Source organism: Amphibalanus amphitrite, unplaced genomic scaffold (genome assembly GCF_019059575.1).
Source record: "Amphibalanus amphitrite isolate SeventyFive unplaced genomic scaffold, NRLGWU_Aamphi_draft 000135F_arrow, whole genome shotgun sequence".
Taxonomy (NCBI): domain Eukaryota; kingdom Metazoa; phylum Arthropoda; class Thecostraca; order Balanomorpha; family Balanidae; genus Amphibalanus; species Amphibalanus amphitrite.
In genome coordinates this window covers 495,747-521,143 of record NW_024881630.1, presented here as the reverse complement: position 1 = coordinate 521,143, position 25,397 = coordinate 495,747, and the positions used below count along the sequence as shown (strand labels likewise).

The window sequence follows — 25,397 nt, the reverse complement described above, 5'->3', positions numbered from 1 at the left end:
GCCTATATTGCAACTAACTATCGTGCCAGCGAAAATTTTTTCATAGTTCGATCGTTGGCCATACTGTGGCCTGCCATGACGTTGAAAAGTGTCCGCTCCCAGTTGGTCATTCCATGACAGGCGATGCCATTTATCCTTAACTTTAATAATAGTGAACATCACAAACCGATTACAGTGAGTTCTGATACAATTACTGCTCACAAACATTGCTCTTAAGCTGCTGATTGTGGCAGAAAATGACTTGGCCGTTATGTTTGCCAGGATGCTGGTGCTTGCTTTCCTTTGTGTTCTGCAAATTTCCTGACCGATTTTTATGGGATCTCCATCGCTGAGAGTGTGCGTTGTGCATTGTGCAGGATGTTTCTGGGTTCTTTTTGGACCTTGAGATGTCGAAGACGGACGCATGCTGACCATATTTGTGATGTATCGCGATGGCCTCGCGAAAATACCATATATACAACTTACAAGTGCAATAGTCGCTAAATATCCCAACCAACGCGTGCACCGAAGGATCGGTGACTATAGTAGGTACTAACCAAACAAAGGTTCTGTTACTGCAATATATTTTCAGGGTTTTGATGTCCTTTTTAGTTTTTACCAAGAAGGGCTGATGAATAACATTTTGTGGTGCGGGGTTTCATTAGTCAACTGCCATGCTTTGAAGTTAAGTCTGTTGGGCTCGCACTTACAACCGCACTGCATGGGTATGGGGCAAATAACCGTCTTTCTTTCAGATGTGAGCGCGTTCCTACCATGCCCTGTCCACCGCCATTTAGTGAGCCAGCTGCCTTCCTTTGCCCCGCTACTGGACTTGATTTACGTTATGGTGGCCCAGGCCTGGGTCCTTGGTTTGTAAAGTGTCGCTTGTATATATTGTTCCAGAGACTGACGGGCCGTCCAGTCTCACTTCACTGTAGATTGTGTCAGACCACTGTCGGTCACGTAGCTGGTTGTCGGGTGTTGCGTGCGGAGACACTAGCTCCGCGTTTGGCCGGTCTGAGCTGACAGGGTCGGCGGTCCGCAGTGACTGTCGACGGCGACAGCGCCACCTGCAGCCCAGCAAAACCGAGGCCGCCTCGGTGGCCGGGGAACGAAAGCCAACATTCGCGGCTGTGCCCTCTGTGCGTAGGTATGTGTTATTCGGTATCAAAGGGAGAGATAGCCAAGTGTGAATATACGAACCGGATTGAACTCGTTTTTTGGCTGAAATGTCATTTGATATATGTAGGCGTCGATGATTGCTGAGGTCGCTGGCTCTAGCTCATGCCTGCGTGGTTTGATGAAACGCTATTATAGTTCTCTTTCTTTTTTAAATTAATCACGTGTTAATGATTAATGTAAAGCGGTGGGTCGTAAAGCGTAAAGTAATCTTGCGTAAAACCGTTTGCCACCAGTGTCCCACATGTCATTGCTCATCAAACACGTAATCAGATGAATCATGAATGTTGAGGTATAATAACAAGATAAAGTGTAATTCTGTTGTGGAATGTTTTTGATTTTGAAACGCTACAGCTTCAAACAGCAAATCCTGTGGTGTTTGGAGGAGTGGTATTCTACTGTGCAAGCAGACATCCCACTATTGACGGTCGAATCGGAGACCCTTGGAATGTTTGTGACGTGGACGTGGTGTGCGGCATGCTGGGAGCTACAGGGTGACAGTCAGGATGCACGGCTGATGTTATCTTATGGAATTTATAACATTTAGATTCAATAAGCAAGACCATGACCGAGGTTATTGTGGGAGTCTTCTGCTTTCCCTTGGGCCTTGTTCACGATTCACGCAAAGGACCATGTTCATGGTGAGGAGACCTAGGAAGCAGCTTCTCTCATATATTTGATGAAATGAAGCCAAACTCTTCCTGAACCTATCATGCAGGCCGAGAAGAATAAATGATACAAATTCCACTTCTTGCGTGGGCTGCGTGTTAAAACGCTACAAATCAATCCACAAAAGATTGCAGTTTATTTGCTGTTATTCTTTGCCCACCACTTTTTGCAGAAATGTTCGTTTATTGAATAAACAAAGATCATTATAACTTTGTCGTATGTGAGTCAAACTGAAATATTTATTTGTTATAGAAACAAAAATGATTGATCACCCCTTTGAAAATAAGTTTGCAAAGTAGGAACATCAAAGTACACGTACTCTATGTGGGTGCGCCGTTATTTCTCTTGCCTGCGCCGCGCAAGTTTACGTATTGATTTCTTGTCTGCTTCTCGCGGAGAGTGGGTTACTATCATGCTGCGATGACCGATGATGGTGTATAGAAAACAAATAGATTGGTGGTGTAGTTTGTGTTGATTCCGGTGAATATTACTGCAAGCTTCCACAATGAAGGACAGGCTTGCGGCCCTAAAAGCGGTAAGCATTGCGTGACGAGACTGCACCACGGGACAGGCTGTTGGTTTCAGCACCGCCTGGTGGGTGAAGGGAGGGGAGTCAGAGTGGCTAAATTCCAAGTAATGAGGGTTAATTCCTCAAATTTAATGCATTGATATTTTAGCAATCATCAGGCATTTTAAATCTTATCCGTGTTGTGGCAAAAGGCTAATAAGAAAGCAAGTTCAAGTTGCTTGATGTTTCAAGTTTTGCATTTGCACTGGCCTGTTCCTTTGTTTTGCATGCTTATTTTTATTTTGAGAGATGTTTACAATGTATCATCATTGATCTTTTTTATGGGTCTTGGACATACCATTGTAATATATCCCTGAAAATAAGCTTCAAGGCTGTGTGACATGGTATCACATGTCAATGTTTATTGCCCATGCTGCTGTTTTTCTCATTATGATAATTTTCCCTACCTCCAACAGGCTCAGGCTATTGCTATGGTACCCAATGACAGGTCTTTTGCTCCTCCTCTTCATCTCTTACCTTGACTCTGGGTTGCGGCAGCAGTGAAAGCCCGCCCCATTTCTGGTGGTGCACTTCGGGAATACAGCCTGGGTTATTGCTGCAGCTCTTTGACTTCCATTGTTTTCATGTAGAAGTTCTGAAGCTGTTAGTCACATGTTTTGGAATGTTCTTCATTATCAGAAATTTTGATTTTCACATATAAAAGCTACATTGGACCTCTGTTCCTCTTGTCCCTACCTATACCCCCATTTTATCAAATCAACAACTAAGTGTTCTTTTACTTATGTTGTGATTGTTCTTTTTCAGGCCCACAGTGATGATGATGATGGTCCTGATGATGTCGCGGTTAATGTTGACAACCGGGAGCTGTTTATGGATGATTTCTTTGCAGAGGTATGTGAATGCTGTGTATGCCATATTTGCGTCTGGTTCTAAGACCCAATGAGTCTTGGTTTGGTATCTTTTTAGTTTTACTGGTAACAGAGATACCTGATCCAAGATGAAAAGTGTTCATTTGCCCAGATACCTAATAAAACAGCAAACAATGCATTTAATGAAATTAACCCTCTGGTAATTATATGGATGTTTTGTCCTCAGGTTGAAGAAATTAGAGAAAATATTGACAAAATTCAAGCAAATGTTGATGAAGTCAAGAAGAAGCACAGTACAATCTTGGCATCACCCACCACAGATGAAAGTAAGTGAACTATTCTCACCACTGAAGTTTTGATAACATCATGGGCCAGATGAATGTCAGTAGCCAGCAGGCCTGTGAACCCAACTAGAATTGACAGCTGTAATGTCATCTGAAACTGCCTCCATGAGTAAGCTGCAAGTGTCTGGATTGCTCTAGAAGTACCTACATTCAGTTTGCAGTTGCTGGGTGCTTCTTAAAAGGGATGGGCTTATCTGTTGAAATCTGTGTTAATGCTATTTTCAGTTTAGCTGGTCTTCCTCTGCAGCAAAATGAATTTGCTTTATATTATGTTGGCTTATCATAATGTTAATACCAAGTGGCAGTGGCTTTATTTATGCACTGTGGTCTGATTTAAAGGTAGAATGGGTTCCAGGTTTATCAACAGCAAGGACAGGAACAGGACAGTGCTAGTTGTCTTCTGGTGTTAGTTGTCTCTGATTGATCCATGAAACTATCTTTTTCAGAGGTCAAGCAAGAGTTGGAAGACCTGATGGCAGACATAAAGAAAACTGCCAACAGAGTCAGAGGGAAATTAAAAAGTGAGTAGCTAGCTTCTAACTATCCTGATCTGTGCACCAACAGCTTATGAGTTTGGGAAATTTCATCTGCTTTTTATGCAGATAAAACGCCTATTACTGAGTTGACAGATGAGTCATAGATGATTATTGCTGACTGCTTTTCATCTCTCAGTAAGCACTGTTTTTGCAAAGGCTTCATGTTTAATTCAGATAAGGTGAACAATATGCTTATTTTATGCTCAATATTTAGATTCTGCCAGATGTGTTTAGCACTGGTTGACTGAAAACTCTGTTGAGAGATACTTCTTTTGGATATTTGTTCCATTAGTATTTTTAAGTCGAGTTTCTTGGTTTCAAATGCCTGACCAAATTGACCCGCCTTCCTCGCCACGTGCCGCAGACATCGAGAGGGGTATCGAGGAGGAGGAGCACACAAACAAATCATCAGCCGACCTGCGGATAAGGAAAACGCAGCATGCCACCCTGTCGCGGAAGTTTGTCGAGGTGATGACCGAGTACAACCGGACACAGACCGACTACCGAGAGCGGTGCAAGGGCCGCATCAAACGACAGCTGGAGATCAGTGAGTGCGGCGGCGGGGGTTCAGAGTGGGGGCAGGGTGGCTGGCTGATCTGGGAGTGGGGAGGAGAGGAAGGGTGAATGGCAGCCTGCTTAGCACCATGGACTGAGAGGGATGGGTGGGAACGCTGTCCGGTGACCGTGACTCGTGGGTGGAGATGTGGTATTACCCGGTGCCTATGACTGGTAGCTGGAATGGACTGGGGCTGTCCAGAGAGTGGCAGGGTCGGTTGGTTGTTGAGTGAGCTATGGGTATTATCAGTGTTGATGGATCCCCTTCAGTTAATTGGTCAGTCCTCTGACATATGACTAATGTTGAAGTTTTGCTTCGCGTGGCTGGTGTTTCTGGATTGTCTATCCCATGTTTTTTTTTTCATTAGGATAGTGCGCGTGAAATTTAACGTCTGCCACGTCCGATTCCCGGCATAGCCTAGGTTTTGGTATCACCTTACTCTTTGTAATACAGCATACCGTTTACCGCACCTGTGCACCGGGGACTGGACAATTAGCTGTGACCAGTAGGCAGTAGCTCATCGATATAGATGGGTACCTTTCGTTTTTTTTTTAACTTCTATGTCATTTTCCGTGGACAATTAAACATTTTTATAAACCGGAACTGTGGAAATGCCTCCCGCAATTTCCGTTCCCATTTTTGGTCATGGCTTGCATTGGTGAATTACATGATGCAGATGCAAAGCTTCATAATGAATGTTACATGTTATAGCTTATGCTATCATAGAGCCCGCAGCATAACCCATCATATGCCTTGTTTCGTTGGTATGTTGTTGGACCAGACTATGTCCATCCTTCAGTTTTAGGTGTCAACTGTCGCTACTTCTAGTGGTTGTTTACCGCTGGCACTGCACTGTCTTCATTGTGGCGAACGCGACGTGACTCGCCTGTGCCGTGTTTCAGCCGGCAAGGACACGACGGACAAAGAGCTGGAGGACATGTTGGAACAGGGCAACCCGGCCGTCTTCACACAGGGGGTGAGTCAGTCTGTAGCTCGGGCCGTCCCCCGCTCCCCGCTCCAGGGCGGCGGTTTGTCCGGCCGGCTTTGCGGGATCAGGCGCGGCGGCTCATATCGGCGCCTGTTGCCACGGCCGCCCGCCCGCGGCGTCCGCCCGCCGTCCGCGGTGCGCGCCCGAGCGGCGGCCTGTATCTGCCGCCACCCCCGTCCCGGCGACACGGACGGCCGGGCGCCGATCGTTTGTGGTGATCCACCAAGGCTGCCTGCTCACCGGTAGTCGCGCTGAAGGGCGCTGCCAGCTATTGTGTCTAGCGTCATGCTTCATAACGCTGGACGGTGGATATTCAGGGCCCAGATGTTGCATAAGCTCGTGTGTGGGTGCTGCACTAATTTTGTGGTTTGTTTAATTTGAAAACGGGTACTTAAATGAAGTGTAATAATTCATGACGCTCATTTGTAAACACTGCAGCCGGCGGCCGCTTGATTCCGAAATGCCTTCATTTCCATAGGGGTTTGTTATTCCGGTTGCTTTCAGTGTTATCTAGTTGAATCAGCATATTCCATTCAAGCTCACTTCATTATGTAACTACTGACGATTAGAAAGGACACATCGATACACCCTTCGTCATTGCCGACATCTTACCATTGTCGATGTATAGACTTGTTTGGACGTTATGCTTATATTGTTGCAGATTGAGCACACAACTCGGAACTGTTTCTGTTTGCGGAAATGGTTGAGTATCGATGTCCTATTTTGGCCAACTGCCAACAGTCAGCCTGCATATTCTCTTTAACAAAAAAAAAAGAAGAATGAAAATAAAACGTCAAACAACGAGCAAGAGAGCGAACGCGCGCGATGAACGAGACTTCAAACGAGCCAATTTACCCAAAGCTCTTTTGCATCATATGATAAATTCCTCTAAACGTAACGATGAGCTGTTTCACCTGAGTTCTGTCCTGAATACCGGTTTAATGCAGGGTGTCCCAAAAATAATGTCACACCTGTCCAGCGTCAATTTCATGAAAATAACAAACATGAGAGGCGCACTTTTCTTACATATGATTCCCACCTTCTCCCTAATGCGGGCAAGCATACGGTACGGGACATCAGACATCAACATGTCCAGCTTCTGTGGACTGATCTTGGACCAGACAGATCGAACGTTCCTGGTCCGCGTGCGTTCAGGTTATCCTGGCGCCGTTTTGCTCACCTCTTACAGGACGATCGCCCAAAGATTTTCTATCGGCGACATGTCGGGGCTATTCACCGGCCATTTGTCCTTCTCCCAGAATGCTGGGAAGTTCGATCTGTACCAGTCCTTCGTCGTTCTAGCTCAATGAGCCGGGGCGCCGACTTGTTGAAAGATGGGCCTGGACATGTTCAGCAGAAGTTTTCGGCTGGAAACGTGACTTGTTGGGCTTCAACTTTAGAGACATCCTCCGGTACCGATGGATTATCAATTTGATGACTGGATGACTGTTGGCAATCACCCTCCTTGCCAGTTTCCTTGTGGATAAGCCCGTCTTTAGCTCCGCACTTCGCGATGACGATCTGCGTTATACCCGGCTGGCGGAAGTCTTCTTGCCGCGACCTAGCTTGTTCCCAGGCGTCTATCCGCTTCTGTCGCGTGATGACCAGCGCCAAATCGTGCGACAACTCATGCCCAGTACCTCGGCGATCTGGCCGTGGGTCATGCCACCGGCAACCATGCCGACTGCCCCGCTGCGGGACGATTTGCTCTGCAGTTTCGCCATCCTGGACACCTGGTCCGCGCGCGCTGGGTACTGCCCCGGAAATGACCTCCGTACACCCCTTGACCGGTCAGGGTCACAAAAATTCGAAGGTCACGTGACTAGAATGTAGCCAATATGGTCTGGGAGCCAGTACCGGTGAAATTATATTGATATTGCGCAGTAGAAGGCAAAACAAAGGTTGTGGGAGGGTTTGACATTAATTTTGGGACACCATGTATAGTAAGCTGTTGGAATGATGTAAGAGCTTCAATGAAGAAGGCATTTGTTTGCGACATAAGTTACAGGTTGTATTGGAGCTTATTCATAACTCGAAGGAAGTAAGAACAATTTGCTAACGTCATGTAAGAGCGTTTAATGTAAGAGCTGGAGTGTTTTAATGGTTTAATGTCGTGACGCGTCGGGACCTCCAGGTCAGGAGTATATATGATCAACTTTTGTCCTAATAGTACTTTGTAATATGCTGAGATCCATCCACTCATGCGAAGAAGTAAACAAGTGTTAAGCACTTGGCGATTGTCTAACCGTCATGCAGGTTCCTATCAACCGCAGATACACAGGACACCTCGCAATTTACTGTTGATGCCAGTCACATCCCGGCATAAAAAATGCGGAGTTTGGTTCACAACGCTGTTTTTAAAGTGTATCAAGTGCTGGTGCTTTTCCAGGCACTGTTTAGATATCGGTAGAAACCGTACCCATCTCTACATCCTGAGCCAGTACGATTCGCCTCTATCTCTAGGTATGCGTCGCTTATGTATACACACACACACACACACACACACACACGAGAACGAGATAAGCTCGACTTCCCAGTGGCACGTGATCGGCGTCGGTATCGGGGGCGGGGGTGAGCGCGGCTTACGGGGAGCGGTATCAGATGGAGGTGGGTGCCGATCTGGCGGCCCTGTCTCACTTCCCATCTGCCGGAGAGGGCCCGACAGACCACCGGCCGCTGATAGGCCGGAAACATTACTGGCGGCAGCTATTAGCTGGATTGTCTCTGTTGTCGATGGGTGGATGGGAAAGGTGTTTTGGTACGATATGTATCTGTTATCCCGTTAGGTGTGGTATTATTACATTGGTTTATTGGGGACATGCAACTTGTTGCGGTATGTGGGCACATTAAGCCTTTTAGAATGATACTAGGTGACAGTAAATAGCCGGAACTCTGAACCAATTTTACCGTCGTAAATTTGGTTCAGAATGTCTTGTTCTACTGCAGCTTAAAGGAAACAGTTCACTTTCCTGAAATTAGTATTTTGCTATGGATTTATGATTTGTTATGCTCAAAATGATCAGAAAATAAAATAAAACCCTTTTGTAAAAACAATTATTTCCTATATTTTAATATAGGACGAACTATATTCTATGTAAAATAATGTTTGACGCGGAAGCTTATTACGCGTTGACCAATCATATTGCGTAGTTCAAACCTACGCATGCTGCATTGGCTGTAAGCAGCATGCTGATTGGCTGACGATGACGTGGCTGCATTCCTGTGCAAGGCACACATTCCTCTGCAAGACACTCTTTTCGGAACGAGAAATGGAATATCTTCGTCTAGGGTGATCGTTGAGCCGTAAAAGCTCCTGATTTGTGCTAGTCTCAGCTCAAGCTACAAAACTGCTATTCCAGTTCAAAACCCCATGTTAAAAGTGAACTATTTCCTTTAAAGGCCAAATGACTTTTGCCGCCAGAAATTAAATGTCAAGTTTCTTCATTAGTTGTTTTTAAAACGCATCGCAGATACGAAATATTTGAGAGAGTTGCATTTGCTATGTGCATGTCATTCGTGAGACAACTATCTTTAGGGCTGCTCAGAGTGAAGACAGAGATGATAGAAGTGTTAATTCCCTCGTTTGTGGTGCAGAGACAACGGCCCTGACCGTATCCGGTGCATAACAAATAGTCGTATTCCTTGCTGTTACATTCGCTCCTTTCGCCGACCGTCTGGTCTGTCTGTGTCGCGGCTGTGACGTGACGGTGACGTGATATGACGTTACGGTCGCCGCGTGACGGCCGCGGCTCTGTTCGGAAGACGTGTCCCGCGGGACGGCCAGTGGTAGAGCGGACAGCTGCTGCCCGTACCCACTGGGACGGTGGGGAGTGTCACTCCGCACCCACCACCCACTGGGACGGTGGACAGGGTCTGCCACCACCCACTGGGTCGGTGGACAGGGTCTGCCAGCACCCACCAGGGTCCGCCCGCGCCCGCACTGGCCACTGTGCCGGTTGATAGGGTCTGCCCGCGCCGCGGTCAGCGTTACTCCTTCTACCATTGCTGATCTTTTCCACCGATGTGGGTCAGACCATGCTTGAAGAGAAATTGGTTATGTGGTTAAAACGGCTGGCATTATTAGTGGTCCTTCAAGTATTTCGTGCAGTGGGGTATACTGATGCTATTCCTGAATTCTGACGACTAACGCTGCCAGCCACCAGTGCGGAGTATTGTGCCGTAGTTATTTCATAGCAATCTTGGCCATCTAAATTCTAAAAACTCTGTCTATTTACATAAGAAAAGTCAAAGACGAGTTAATCTAAATCAGAGCTGTCAGAAAGTTAAATAAGCCTCCTTTGCGTCAGAAAGATTGAATGGGAATCACTGTCAGCAAAAGCGCGATGCATATTTAAGCTGAGATAGCTGAAAACCAGCTCAGTGTCTCGAATAGCTTAAAATAAGTCGTTAATGAATGCTTAACGCTAGCCAGCTGCTGAAATAGCCCAGCAATGGAAACAATCGAACATCATTTCAATTTAATATTCAGCAAACAAACCTCACTGACACCGATCTTACATTGCGTAGCGGGCCACATCGACTGGGGTCGTCTTACCCTGGACTGAAATGTGTCCCCGCCGTCCAGTAGCGTTCCCCCTCCCATGATCCAGCTCGGATGTCATCAGCCTCCAGTACAGGTCGGCTGGGGCCGCGGCCCAGTCGCCGCGAGCAATCGGCACTAAAACGAAAACGGCTTCCACATGCTGCCATTTATAGGGTTTGGTCGGTCCACGCGATTGCCACTCGCCAACAAATAACCGGCAGCGATGTGGAGGTTTTCAACCGGATAATGTTCACGGTTAGATTCGGCGACCCGATGAGATTTTCTGAGCGGTCTCGGTAACGCAGGCTCTGGTCAATTCCTCATTAGCACTGATGGTACTCGATTGTTCGTGACACTGGCGCTACCGTCGCCCTGTGGAGTGTGGACGTGTTTTTGGGAGCCGTGTGTCGCCGTCTGTGAACGGACCCTTCCCCTCCTCTCCCTTCCTACCCCGGGATTCCAACTGTCATGCATTTTAGCACGTGTGACGCTTCGAATAAAGAGTAGGGTCTCCCCCCGCATAAATCTTCTCTAAATACAATATTTTGGCTGGAACGTGCTGAAAACCAAATTTAAACTGCTGCCCATGATGTCACAATCCCATATCCTTTATCATTTTATTTTGGATCCAGCACTGAAATTTAGTATGTTCTTGCATTATTTCGGTTACGCTTTCATCTTTGAATAAACGAATTCTCGATAAGCTAGCAATGGTTTTATCAACATCTAGCCGGACTATTGCTTCTTTTAAGGCAATAAGCGGCATGTACCTCTAAGGTCACTTGTCTTTAAAAAGAAAACTTGATATGACACCGGCATGTGTTTTTCTTAAAAAAAAAAAGAAGAAAATAAACCCGGATAGTGATGCCATATTTGCCAATATCTCATTCACCATGAGCTGAGCCCTGAATACGAAACTGGTGATTTCCTATATCATACAACAGCTCCTTCTTTAGCCGTGCTTGACGCTCGGTCTGCGTCCTGCTGTCTCCGGATGTGCGGTGGGGCTCTGAGTGCCTGGTCCGACCGTTCCCTCTCGCTGCGCCGCGCCCCTGATTGGCCACTTCCCGTCCCGTACACACGCCGCCGCCGCCGGCCCTGACCGGCCCTCCGCTCTCCGCAGATTATCATGGATACGCAGCAGGCCAAGCAGACGCTGGCCGACATCGAGGCACGCCACGCCGACATCATGAAGCTGGAGAACTCGATCCGGGAGCTGCACGATATGTTTATGGACATGGCGATGTTGGTGGAGAGCCAGGTACGGTTGGTCCGCCGGAGCGCGGCACGGAGCGCCGCCGCAGGGGAGCGGGTGTATACTGCCGACAGACAGTAGTGCGGCAGAGATGGTGACGGGGATGGGGACACCGGGTGGGTAGTCCGGTGATTCGCCCCGCACGGTGGCCCAGGGGTCTGTTGACGGTGAACTGCTTCGTTTGTTTTTGTTTTGTTTCTGAGGTATTGTTTTGACGACGGTTTGTTTGTTCACTTTTGCGGAGTGTCCTTGAGCTGTTCCCTAAAGTTAACCTCAAGTATTTTTTTGTTTTGGTTGATATTTTAGCAAAAGAAAAAATGAACAGTGCCCCACATTCATCATTAATTAAAGAAAAAAGCCCCAGTGTGCGATAGCTCCGTGCAGCACTGGTGTCCTTGCCGACGGCGTCGCCTCGGCGGCCGGCCGTCCTCTGGCGCGATCGGGGCGGGCCGACACTAGTATGGGTGCCGGTGCCAGCCGCCGCCCGGGCGGCACCCTGCCAACCGAGACGCGGACATGGCCCGCGCCGCCGCTCTTTTGTGGCTCCACTCCTCAGGGATGGAGACTCGGATAAAGCTGGCTTCTGCGTGTCGCGTACATTTCAGCGACTACGAAAAACGCAAAAAAAAAACTAACAAATAGATAGGGGAGCTGTTTAGTTAATTGAAGGACGTCTTAGTGAAAATCCACATTTGTAGCAGAATGTTTTCATTTTCCCACACATTTTCCCGAAACAATGGCAATTATATTGTCTTTTTTGTTGAGTTGTTTGCACGTCGTTATCATTTGTGCCGTACGACTTTGGGATTCCCAGTGACGATATTGATTTCTGGTGGTATGTGAATAGCATGTTGTGTTGCGGTGTTTTTATTCTGTTTTTGGATGTCAGCGTGGGAGTTTCCGTTCCGGTGTGGGCAGTGGTGGGAGTGTGGGGCGTGGTGAGCGCCCCGACGGCCGGGCGGCCCCGACCGGCGGGCGCCGACGCTGACCTCCGCCGCGCCTGTTTCCGCAGGGCGAAATGATCGACCGCATTGAGTATCATGTAGATCAGTCGGTCGACTATGTCGGCAAGGCGATGGAGGACACGAAAAAGGCCCTCAAGTACCAGCGGGGCGCGCGAAGGGTGAGTACGCTGCCTCTGACGGCCCGTGCCCGCTGCCCCACTGACGCCCGCCCCTCTGTCTGTGTCTCTCTGTCCGCGGGCGCCGCCGCCGCAGGGCGAGCTCATCGACCAGGTGCTGTTCAATGTCGAACACTCGGTAGAGTGGATCGAGGAAGCCAAGAAGGACACCAAAAAGGCGCTCAAGTATCAGAGCAAAGCGCGCAGGGTAAGCGGGGTGGCCGCGACTGGTGTGTTGGAGAGTTGGGCCGCGCTCGGCTGGTGGTGGTCGGAGCAGCGACAGGGGTGGGGTGGACGGCGCCGGCCCTGCCCGTGGAGGCCGCCCCCCCCCCCCACTGCACGAAGGCTGGCCGCTCCTAACGTCGGCGGGGGTACCCTTGGAGGCAATCCACTGACTTCACAGGGGTTTGCTGCGGAAAGAGGAGGGTGCGGTCCGGAATAGGGACGGCCCTGCTATAACTGCCGTGTGCTCGTTGGGGATCCTCACAAATGGACGACCTGGCGAGTGCCGTGGCCTTCTTACGGGGATTTAGTTGAGTGCGTATCAAGCGGCCGGAATCGTTTTTGGATATCAGCGGAGGAAGCCGATTGCGTTTTACTGGGAACTCTCCAAGGTGGTGGCGGAGATACCACTACTCGACCATAGCCACTCAGCCCAAAACCCCATATCCTAAAGCTTTCAAACCATTGACAGTATCACTTGCATTTTATTCAAATTTATTTTCGTATTTGATGCATGCTCATTTTGTTCGGCGCTCGTTTTTCATTCTACAGAAGTGTTCTGATTATTTGAATGTATTTGGGCCATGCCTTTTTGCACATTTATTGTTATGAACGTTTGTAGTGGAGGGTTACATTTTGTTATGCATTCGACGATATGCCTGGTTGCACAGAGTTTTTGACGAGTCTCTAGCTTATGTATTCTGCCTTAATTGCGATACAATGCTCTTTGTAGCGTTGAATGAAATCATTTTGGTTGTAGTAAAGCGCCATAATAGGCGAAGCCAGGGACTCTCAACAAACCCTATGTAAACACGGCTGATCTTGCAGCCTATATCAGCGACAATGTTCATATCACGATTTGCTCACATTATTCTTTTTTTGTCACCTGCCATGGATACGATGGTGCACGATACGAATAAGGAATGATGCTCGACTGCTCAAAAGTCATAGTAAAACAGCTGCCGTTTTAAAACTGATAGTCACCATGTCACCTGATTGCTTTCGTAGTCTACCGCTAGTGCTTACTTTTGAGTTCGTCGAATCGCCAGAATTACAGTCCCCGAGTTTTAGCATCGTGCCGCATGTCGCACTATGATTTATTTGTTTTTCTTCTTCTGTTTCAGAAAAAGATAGCGATCATCATTTGCTTGCTAATTGTGCTGCTGATAATCGCCATAGTGTTGATAATTCAGTTTGCGTAGAGCCAGCACCGCCGCCGCCGCCACATCCGCCACGGGCTCGGCAGTGTGAGTGGACAGTGAAGCGGGCGCCGCCGGTCGGCCGTCCGCCGGACCAGGGCCGCCGGACCAGACTGAGACGCTGGGGCGCGAGCGACGCTGGCCGCGGGCGCACGCACCGCCGTTCGGCCGGCGCGCGTCGTTGAAATTACTGCGTCCAAAGACAGGTGACTGCACTATGATCTATGTATTGTGATACTCTGGGGGTGATTTGATGCAGTAGACGCTCCTTGTAATTTCATCTGTATATTCGCATCCATGTTTAGGTCGTGGGCCGCGGGGCGACGTGTATTGCTTACCTAGCTAGTGGCGGTGGTGGTACCGGCCGGCGGCGGCTGTAGCGCGCCGCTCGGCCGACCGCGAGGCCTTCCGGGGTGGCCCTGCTGGCTTCCCCGGTCGACGGCCGCCCGCCCGCCCAGCCGGCCGGCCAGCACCGGCCTATATGCATTCTGTCGGGGCGTTGGGTGCACGCGGCGTCGCGGAAGGTGCCGGTGCGGCGGGGCGCGCGGCTTCCACCCGGTAATGGAGCGAGTTCACTGGGCGCCGGCGGACGTGGGAGGCGACAAGTGCCGTGTTCCGGTGTGCGGCGCCGGCTCCGTCTGCCGGTCACCGCCGGGGAGGGGGCGGGGGGCGGGGGCCGCCGCGTGTGGGAGGGTCGGCGCCGCTCCCGGAGCTCACGCGGCCGATCGATGCTCGTCGACGGACTGCGGAGCGGAGGGGGCGCGGCCGGGCGCCGCTCGCCGCCGGACCTGCCCACGGCACCGGCCGCCCCCGGCGCTGTCGCCCTGAATACAACACGGCCGCCGGTATTGCCTGCCGCTGCCGGCGCCGCGCTATTTATTCTGGAGCATATTGCGACTGGCGGCACGGCCAGCTGCCGTGTGTCGCACATGGACGGCAGAACGGAGCCGACAGCCACCATCCCTGGACCGGGAGACGCCAGTGGCCAAACTTGGCGGATACCAGCCCAGACTGACCCCAACTGGAACATGAAGCTGTCCACCGAACTACACAATGCCTCGTCAGCGGGTTTGAGTTCCTTTAGGGAAGTCAGACAGTTCCAAAGTAAAATCATAGCACTTAGGCACGAGCTTGATCGGCATCGCTCGTCGAGCACTGCTGTCTTGTTACCATATCGTCTGCACGACCAAGTTGCAGCTAGTCTTCTTTTGACTTGCACTGCCAGACCTGTAGCCTGTACCATGTCCTAGTACCCCGGCTATTGTTCCTCATCCGTCTTGTCCCCTCTCTCATCCATCCCATTTCCCCGTTCTCTCCATCCCGGTTTCTCCTTCCTCACCCATCTTCCGTTCCTCACCCTTCTCCAATTCCTTACACATCCCACTCCCATCCTCCCCAGAACAACAAGTGGTGCTACTGCTGCCTGGCCTCTGTCCTCGTCGCCGGCGTGCTCGCAGTCCTCTTCTTTATCTTCACCGACATCGACTTCTCATCCGGCTGAGCGGAACGGTCGCCGCGTCTCTCTCGGTCGTCGCCTCTCAGCCACCGGCGGCGGAGATCGCTCCCGTCACAGATTGGGTGCTTTATCGGACGTCCGGCGCTCGCAGCCGGACGCGTCCCGCGCCGGGACGGCCGCCCTCGGTCGCCGATAGAGCCCCCGCCCCGCCCCCGCCCCCGCCTCCCCGTCTGTTTTCACACCCTCGAGCGACCTCTGAGGAGTGGCAGCATGTTTTGCTGCCGTCTGCCGATGGCGACCTTGTTTGTTGGTCGCGGTTAGGTGGTTTAACGTTACTGCCTCGCATACGAATTACCCGCCGGGAATGAACGGAGCGGCGCAGATAGCATTGATTCTGAAAGCGTCGCTCATATCTCTGGGAGGGCTATTTTCACCCCGGGTTTATTCATGAGTGTGGGGCGGCGGGGAGTTCCGGTGGTGCCGGGCTCGGCGACCGGGCGGCGGGCGGGGCTGTGTCGCCCACTGGTGTCTGGACGGACCGCGCCGGGGCCGGTACAGTCTGGCTGCAGCCCCGGGGACGGGTGGGGGTCCGGGGCGCGCCCCAGATGGCCAGACGGGCGGACCGCTGACCAACTGACCCGGTCCCGAGTCCGAACCAACCGGCCGACCGACAGACCCGGGGAGACACCATGCCTTAACCGTTCAAGTATTTCTGGAGCGTCCTGTCCGGGAAGGTGAATTAAATAGGTCAGCCAGCAGTATACATATGGCGCGTCTGTGGGCCGGTGCGTTGTTGAACCTCGGTACTGTTCTAGAATTACGTGACGTACAGAGGAGGATCGTGCGATTACTATGATGTGTGGAACCTGTATCTTCTATTGCGACGGAGTTCTGATTCCGATGGTACCTCTTACATGATTATATTTATTTCGTATATTGTTTTGTTGGTTGTGTTGATTATATCATTGTAGCATTGATGACCGCACCATCGGTAATATACAATGTCAACTAGTATACCAACACCAACCCTTGTTTTGTTTTGTTGATAGAAAATGCTTATTTATCACAAATAAGGTTGCACGTCTTCACAATAGGATCAGCACTGCACATCTCGGAAGACGGAAGACTACACTCTCACATTTAGGGTTTGAAACAAACTATTGTCTTTGAGGGACTGTGTAGGGTAAAGGGGCGAGTGGGGCTGGCTATAGAGGCACGGCTGGGGCCTCCAGGGGTGCGCGAGCATAATTCTGAGGACCGACAATTGTGTGGGTAGATACGCCGACGGGGAAATGCGAGGTGACTGGCGAGATCTCAGAAGGAGCTGGACCGGGTGGTGGTGTCTGGGGCTTGGATCGACCCAGATGGAGTCGGGAGTATGGGCGGGGCGTCGTAGTGAGTTAGCTTACAGAGCAGACTTTATTGAGGTGACATCGGCAATGGTGAGGGGCATAAACGCTGATGGGTACAGGCCGTCTGGCGGTGCATCCTTGACTCATACGTCGCGTCTAGGTACGTCTGTGTAATGAATATTGTGTATTGCAAGGCGGTGCGCCCCGAAATGGCGGAGCAGTTGTAGCAGGTCGGACGTTCCGGTGCTTTAACACCGGCTCCGCTGTCAGCGAATGGTCTGAGACATTGAACGGTAATGGCGACTGAGTGGACTGTAGTCTAAACACCGATACGCTGCCTTGTACGGTCAAACTATAAATATTTCCTCAGACGTTCAGTCCTTAGCTTGTGTTGCACACTGCATCATGCACTTTACATCATGCACTTAACATCATGCACTTTGCATCATGCATGTGGGTGGTCCAGCACAACACGAAGTCGTCATGTGAAACGTGTACATTGACAGGTGTATTCGCCGTGAGTCGTTGGAAATTATCTTCACCTAAAAATTCAGCCATTGTAGCAGGCGCTTATGTAAGTAGCTGGCGCTTGTTCTCGTGTAAGCGGCACTAAATAGGATGGGGGTAGGTCTACATAATTTAGACTGGATGACACCGGAGAGGATAGTCGGTAACTGGTTCGGTCCATTTTGAGCCATTCGCCGTGTTCGTGACGGCACTACCAACACCGCCGGCCGGCTGACGTCGGGTGGTAGGAGCACCGCGCTGGTACAGGAGGGGAGGCAGGGCGCCGGCTCCTGGCCCTCTCGCCGGCGGCCTGTCACGCGGCGCCTGCCAAAAATGCCGCCCGCCTATTGATCGTCGGCCGTGCTGCCCTATTGAGAGTGGACACGACGGCACGCTGACGTCGCCTCTCTGGAGACGACACCCCTCCCCGTCACTACCCCCTCCCCTCCCCGACGGTGGCCGGGACTGAGTCATGACGGACTGGCCCGAGGCCATCTCCCGGCCCGTCTATCGAATTCAGCCGGAGGTGAGAATCCCTCTGTAGAGGTGAAAAGGAAATCCTTCTTTGGCTTCAAAAGGGCGTTGTGAGATATATCACTTATGCTCATCCATTTCTTAGAGCGATGAGAAAGGGCGTGGTAATTCGGTTAGCCCGCCTACCGGCCGCGGAGTCGGGCACCCTGTCCGGCGGGACAGCATAACTATCAGGCGTTTGACACTACTGCCATCTAGCGGCTATGGAGCGAAGTGAATCTGCTCACCGGCCGCCGCGCCGAGTCGGGCGCCCTGTCGTGCGGAACAGCATACCCACCAGGCGTTTGACATTCGTGTCATCTAGCGGCTGCAGAGCGAAGTAAGCTGAGCGGTGCGCCGCGGTCAGGTGTTCACTGTTCACGTTCTGTAAGTGGCAAGTGCCATTTGCCCATAGGAACAAAATAACGTAGCTCCTCTGCTTAAATTATGCACGAGCGGAGACAGTTTACCCTCTTTTTGGTACCCTCACCTTAGCGCTTTCCTCGCTTCGTTTTCTGCTCGATTCGAAACCGTGGTATCTAGTAGGTACAGCGAAGAGCTAACCCGTCAATGGGGAGCTATAAAGAGCGAATTAAGTCTTCAGAGTGATAACCTGAATACCAGAACCTAACGGATAACCTGAGTGGAAAGACACATTTTTTTCTTGCGCCTTTTTCTTCCAGGAAATGACAACCGTGGGCTTGTTAGTGTGCATTGTGCAAGATTTTGGGCAACGTGTGCATGGCCTCGACGTCTATTGCTTCTGTAGTTTTTTTTTTTTAAATAAAAACATATATTTATTATATTTTTCAATTAAAAAAGTGTGTCTTGCCTGCGTTTAGGATCATACACAAAATTCACACCACGGCAGACGACTGGTTAGTTCATCCATTTTATTTTTATTTTTAACTCGGTTCATTTGTTATCCTAGCGCCCGTGACAGAGACATGTAGCTTGGACCCGCCGATGCTGAACATGACGAAGCCGTTGTCTGGAGGCGTTCAGCGCCGGCTGGACGGTGACTGACTCAGCAGCCGGCGCCCGGCAGCTGACCGGCCGGGCCCGTCGGCCGCCGGCGCAGATCTGTCATATATCTCCTCCGGCGGCCGGTGCTGCGGCTCCAGGCGGAGAGCTGTCGCTGCTACACGCTTAGACCCGATCCGGGTGGCTCGGCCAGTCAGATTGAAATATTGCCTGTGGGGGGGGGGGGGGGGGGGGTCGGCGCTGACCGGCACGGCGTCTGCCGCCGCGCCGGTTCTGTCCGGCTATATTGAAACATAACGGACAGGGCGCGCCGTACAGCAGATGAGTCTGTTTGGCCTGCTGTGTAAGTTGAAGCTTTGGATGACACGTCTGTGGTTAGGAAACAGCGGTTCTTTTTCGGCGAACGCTGTCATTCACTATACATTTCCGGCGGTCATTATCCAAGAAGTTTGATTGTGAGGCGCTGTCAAATTATACGAAAATCTGAAGACGTTTCTGTAATTCCAAATCGTAGAAGTAGAAAGTCAAACTGTAGAAGTCATTAATTCACGTCAGGAAGGGGTTCTTTCAGAAAATATCGTCAGATGTATAGAGCTGTGTTGACATCCGTCTGTTATAATGAATGTTGCGGTCATCGTTGTGTTTCTTTTTGTCAGACGAATGCGAGCATTTATAACTGTTGTCTTATCCTTTGTTTTCCGGGCAACTCGCATGAAAAGCAAAACAAGTCAACTGGCTCTGCATCATGATTTATCATGAACATTTCAGCAAAGTCTGCGAATTTGTTTCATGGTAGGCTAATCACGAAACACATTGCGCAGCTATCGCCGAAATCGATGACGGCATGTGGCATGATACATGAGGACAATAACAGCAACATGCAACTATCTGTTACAATGTTGCTGCTTTTGATATTGTTATGGGGAGTTGCATTTTTGTTATTTATGTGCTTCGTTCATAGTTTATTTTATTCACCTTTTCTCTGTAAAAAAAAAAATGAACAATACCTATAACGCAAATGAACAGGTCCAAGCTTTGATAACAGAGTCACAACAGCCAAACAGCTGCAGCAATTGCGTGTATTGGTAAGGCAATCTTAATCACGTCTTCAAAATGCGACGTAAGGCGAGAAAAGTGTTGATATATGCTGACAGACGCCATCCTAAATGACCTATCGCCGTGTCCCGGCCTCAAGCATCGCTATCCTGAATTCAGATGGCCAGATTTTATCCGATATCTATAAATCTTGGGATTGCTAAAATCGACAGACACGGGGTCGGACAGATGCTGGGGGATTTTCAATCCCTGACACTTACTAACCTGGTAAATCATCTGACTTACGTTTGATTTAGTGTGAGCTGCAGTACGCATGTGTAAAACCGTAGATTACTTGAATCTATGGTAAAACATTAATACGAATGTCTCGTAACATTGTGCATCTATGGCCTGAAATAAAACCTGTTTACTACTTCAAACAGACATGCTGTAGATTCTTACCAATACCTGAAGCAAAACAGGTGGAGTGGATGGGGCGTTCGTCTCATGCAACTCTACAATAATTGGTACAATTAATTTATTTTAGAAATTTTCTCACCCACCAAAATATTACAAAAGTAGCGACATTTTCCTCTCCAGCATTTGGGTAGAAATGGAAAACTGTTCAGACGCACTGTCTATCGCGACGTGCCTTCATATGCTGGCCTTGTCGTGCACCGAACGGCGGGTAACAATGTGTCTGCCGGGCCACTGACTGAATGCGGAGCTGACACGAAACGTCGCATGTTTGCGCTCATCGAATTTGGCCAAATTTTACACAACACAGACTTGATAAATTACACTCTGTCCGATGAACGATGACTTTTGGTGTTCCAAAGTGACTGAGGTTGATGTTTTATGACATTCATTTTGACTGTCCCCCACATACCTTTGATGCCGTATACCACTAACCTTGTCGACTGTGCATGGTTCTATCCAGTCAATATCCAATACCCATTAGTCCCCGCAGGGGGCTGACCGTGGTCAGAGCTGCTGCTTAGCCGGGGTAACCTAGCCCCGGCTTTGCGGCGGCTGTGACTTCGGCCAGTAAGGGGAGTAGCGCCCCCTCGGCCCCAGCTTGACGCGCGTTTGACTTGGACTTGCCTTGCTTACTGGATGGATTGTCTGCAGGATTGGCCCCGCAGGGGGTTGGCAGTGGCTCGGGTTGCTGTCGGACTGGGTTTCTTGGGCCCTTACCCCGCGGCGGCCCTGGCCTCGGCCAGCAAGGGGAGTAGCGCCCCCTCGGCCCCAGCTTGACCCATGCTTGCCTACGACTTGCTTTGATCGCTGGATGGACAGATGGTACGGCCCGACTTTTCTCGGTTTCCGTGGTGTCGCGACCGGGGGGTTCTGTGCGTTTGTTGCCTAGCAACGAAATTGTTGTCATATTTTTGTGCTTAGAAAATTAAGGAAAAGGGGCTTTTTGGATGAGAAACTGATTGAAACGGGGTCATTATTATAGCTCATTCTGAAACAGTGAAAGTAAATATGCAAAGCCAAGGACGATGCATTCACTGATTAACAAGTGTCAAAGTGACATTCAAGAAGGGTTTATCTTTATGTTTCAACTTATTTCTTAGTTTATTTTCTCTCGTTAGCCGCAATGTGCGACTTTTGGAACGGTGTTTTTCATTTCGATCAAGGAGCGAAGTGGATCAAGCCTGTACCAAAATAAACATTGATTTCGAAAGTGCATTTGCGGCATTAAGTTTCATATTTTTTAACGGCTAACGGTGACAGTTCCAAAAATGTTTGCAAAACTCTAAGATGAACTGCACAGCATAAGTTTAAGAGAAGCTGCTCAGATATAAAGTAGCATGATGCAAACCAATGTAGCGTCTGAATTCAAGTTATCAACTTTGATTAAGATACACTGATTTATTTGCACCAATCATGTCAGCATCTGATTTCAAAAGGAAGCGTGGGAGGATGCTGTCAAATCTCACCAGAGTAAGAAGACGAGCCCTAGTAATGATTGAAAATAGAGGCTCTAGGACGCAGCTGGTCGACATGCTTAAGGAGCTGGACGCTGCACTTGAGTCTTTAGAAGAAGTGAACGAAGAGCTCAAAGAAGCAATAGCAGAAGATGAAGCACTTGTTCAAGAAGCGGTCGATTACATGAAGGTTGCAGAGCAGCAACACGACGAAGCATATCAATGCATACGAGAATATTTGAAATCCAGACAAGGTGAAACACCATCTATAGTGTCGGGCTCAATTCAGTCTCACCAGTCCAGCAGCTCGTTAGCTGCTCGAAGCGCTGACATTGCTTTTCAAGTGAAAGAAAAGGAACGTAAGCTTCTGGAGCGGCGACACCTGAGAGAAAGGGAAGAACAAGAGTTGCGAAGAAAAAATGAGCTTCAAGCCGCTAAAGATGCCGAAGAGTTAGCCAGGCTAGAAGCGCGCCTTACCGCAGCTGCTGAGAGTGAGCTCAGCTGGGACCGCAGAAAGGATTTTTGATGGTGAGGCATCCGCAGTTGAAGAGCAAGGAGCTCAAACCGAAGGCGATTCCCCAGCTGAAAAGGAGTCTGAAGATGACAGCCCTGAAGTGCATGTGCCTATTCTGCCGTCCAGCGCCCGTCCTGTGCCAACGCAATCTGAATCTCTGTTCGCAAGAAGTCTCCCAAGAATCACGCTGCCAAACTTCAGTGGTAGTCCGGGAGAGTGGCCAAGATGGTTCGCGCTCTTCCGAACATTGGTGCACGATCAAGCAAGCTTAAACTCCACTGAAAAAATGGCGCATCTACAAAACGCAGTAACGGGTCCAGCGCAGCAGCTGATCAGTGGGATGCTCTACGAAGGGACTCTCTATGAAGAAGCGCTGCACGCGCTAGAAAACCGCTTTGGCAGACAAGAGGACATTGTGCAGGCGAAAATGAAGGCTATCTTTGCATGCCCGTCGCCAGCAGATCTAGATCTGCAAGGATTGGAACGGTTTCACTCAGCTGTTCACTCTGCCGTAACAGTTCTTCAGAACCTGAAGTACGAAGGAGACCTTCAAAGCACAGAAAACCTGCGTAGAATAGTGGAGAAGTTGCCGCAAGAAATGAAGCGCGTTTGGAGCGCACACGTCGTTGAAATGGAGCCGGCCCGAGCTACATTGATCAACTTCGACCAGTGGCTCACAAAACAAGTGAGGATCTCTCAGAAGCTCACTGCCGTGACAATTCAAGACACTGATCAAGTCAAAAAACGCGCCTGGCAGTCCAGACCAGCAACTGGAGCACAACATCAAAAGACAAAAGAAAAGACACTGGCGACACTGGCTACAAACACTACAGCCTCACTCGATTCTGACACTTGTGTGTGTTGCAGCGGGAAGCATCATTTGAAGGACTGCGAAGCATTCAGAGCGCGAGACGCCAATGGCCGAGCTGAGCTAGTGTTCAGCTCAGGAATGTGCTTCATCTGCTTAAAGAAAGGCCACATGAGCAGAAATTGTGTCTTTTCTAAGAAGTGTGGAATAGACGGGTGCAGGATGAAACACCACAAGATGCTGCACGGCAGTCACCGTGTAAGGCCTCACGGTGGTGACCAGAGAGTCATAGCCGCAGTAACGGGAAACCGACCAGCAGAGGGAATGACGCTTCTCCAGATAGTTCCCGTTCGAGTGCACGGCCAAGATGGAAGATTTAGAGACACGCTGGCCCTGCTAGATCCAGGATCTCAGACCAGCTTATGCTCGGAAGCAATCATCAGAGATGTGAAGATTTCAGGCGAAGCGCAGTCGCTATGCATCGAAAATGTTGAAGGACGAGGAAGTACCAAGAGGTCTGAAAGGGTCCAGCTGACTCTGAGTCCTTTGTGCGAAGGTCAAGATGTTGACCGCAAGATCCTTGTTCCTGAAGCGTTCTCTGTGCCGCGAGTAAACGTCCGAGCACAGCACATTCCTAAACGATTGAAAGATGACTGGAAGCATCTACAAGGCATAAACATACCTGACTGCTCACAGGGAACAGTGGAGGTGCTTCTAGGCGCTAATGTCCTTGAAGCCGTTCTTCAACGCGAAGCCAAAGTTGGACGAGCAGGAGAACCGGTGGCGGTGCGCACGGCATTTGGCTGGACGTTGACCGGCACGATCGCTGGTTTCGTCCCACCTCAAACCAGAGAGGTGATGTTCATCCACCGTGCGGACACAGAAGACAGGCATCTCGGAGAGTGTGTCGAAGAGTGGTGGAAGACTGATTCATTTGGCACGAAAGTTGAGCTCAAAGGGGAAGCTTCAGCAGAAGACCTGCGGGCATTGCGTCTCCTAGATACATCAGTGAAGAAATGCGGAGACCGATACGAAGCAGGACTTCTTTGGAAAGGCAAAGATCAGAGAATGCCTGACAACAGAGCATCAGCCATGAGAAGACTTCAGAGCCTTGAGAAAGGCTTGTTACGTAACCCGGAAAAGGCTAAGGCGTATGAAGCCGAGCTCCAAGCTTATGTTGAAGCGGGGCACGCACGCAAGCTGTCTCAAGAAGAAGCCGATCAGCGTTTGAAAAAGCGCTGGCTTCTACCACATCACGCGGTAGTAAACCCCAATAAACCCAAGCTGAGGGTAGTCTTTGATGCTGCAGCGACACACCTGGGAGTGTCCCTGAACAGTGAGCTGATGAAGGGACCGGACATGCTGCAGAATCTGGTTGGAATTTTGCTCCGCTTCAGAGAGGAACAGACTGCCATGGTAGCAGACATCAAGAAGATGTTCCACCAGATCAGGATTCGCCAGGAAGACCAGCCAGCATTAAGTTTCTGGTGGCGAAACCTTGACACCACACGACAGCCTGATATGTACCAAATGCAAGTAGCAATATTTGGCGCGAAGTGCAGCCCAGCGATCGCAAATTTTGTACTACAGAGAGCGGCAGAAGACGGCTGCACTGGCACAGAAGAGTCCACAGCAGCCAAGAAAGCGGTTCAGACCAGCTTTTACATGGATGTCTTCGTCAAGTCAGAATGTTCCAGTGAAGCTGCACTCAATATGAAAAGAGAAGTCTCCAGCATCCTCGCCAAAGGAGGGTTTTGCCTCACGAAGTGGATGAGCAATGAGGAGAGGGTGCTGGCTGAAGTCCCGGTTGATGAAAGAGCTGTCTTGAAGATAGACTCGTCGGGCAAGTCGTACTGCAGCGTTTTAGGATGCAAATGGACCCCGCAGGACGACTACCTGGCCGTCAAGTGTAGCGTAGTCGCGGTGCCGCCGACGAAGAGAGGAATCCTGAAGCAAGTCGCGTCTATGTTTGATCCTTTAGGGATCGTGGCGCCCTACACACTAGTGGCGAAGAAACTGATCCAGAGTCTCTGGGAAAGAAAGCTAGGCTGGGATGAAGGAATCACAGGAGAAACCCTACATATCTGGAGACGCTGGCAAGAAGAGCTTCAGCATGTTGAGGACGCATGTGTTCCACGGTGGTATGGCGCGCCGGAACAAGAAGTTGACGCTCAGTACGAGCTGCACATGTTCAGCGACGCCTCCGAATTAGCGTTCGGTACCGTAGCATACATCAGAGTATTGTCCAGCGGCTACTATCACAGTCGCTTTGTGATGGCTCGCACTAGGCTCGCACCTCTGCGACA

General features: G+C 50.0%; 1 protein-coding gene across 3 annotated transcripts in view; it reads left to right on the top strand.

The window, feature by feature from the left end:
* The first annotated feature begins 2,008 nt into the window (after positions 1-2,008).
* The window catches only part of LOC122382227 (syntaxin-1A-like), a 47,260-nt gene continuing 23,871 nt past the window's right edge, over positions 2,009-25,397 (top strand). Inside the window, exons 1-9 of one of the 3 annotated variants that reach the window (XM_043367285.1) lie at positions 2,009-2,362; positions 3,161-3,247; positions 3,452-3,551; positions 4,016-4,090; positions 4,470-4,652; positions 5,564-5,637; positions 11,316-11,453; positions 12,460-12,570; positions 15,388-16,470. In XM_043367285.1, the coding sequence (XP_043223220.1) occupies positions 2,333-2,362; positions 3,161-3,247; positions 3,452-3,551; positions 4,016-4,090; positions 4,470-4,652; positions 5,564-5,637; positions 11,316-11,453; positions 12,460-12,570; positions 15,388-15,489 (900 nt within the window). In that variant the 5' untranslated portion in view covers positions 2,009-2,332 and the 3' untranslated portion in view covers positions 15,490-16,470. Of the gene's footprint in view, positions 2,363-3,160; positions 3,248-3,451; positions 3,552-4,015; positions 4,091-4,469; positions 4,653-5,563; positions 5,638-11,315; positions 11,454-12,459; positions 12,571-13,913; positions 16,471-25,397 lie in introns of those variants that run through there. The other 2 variants (XM_043367287.1, XM_043367286.1) reach the window with 2 other exon arrangements.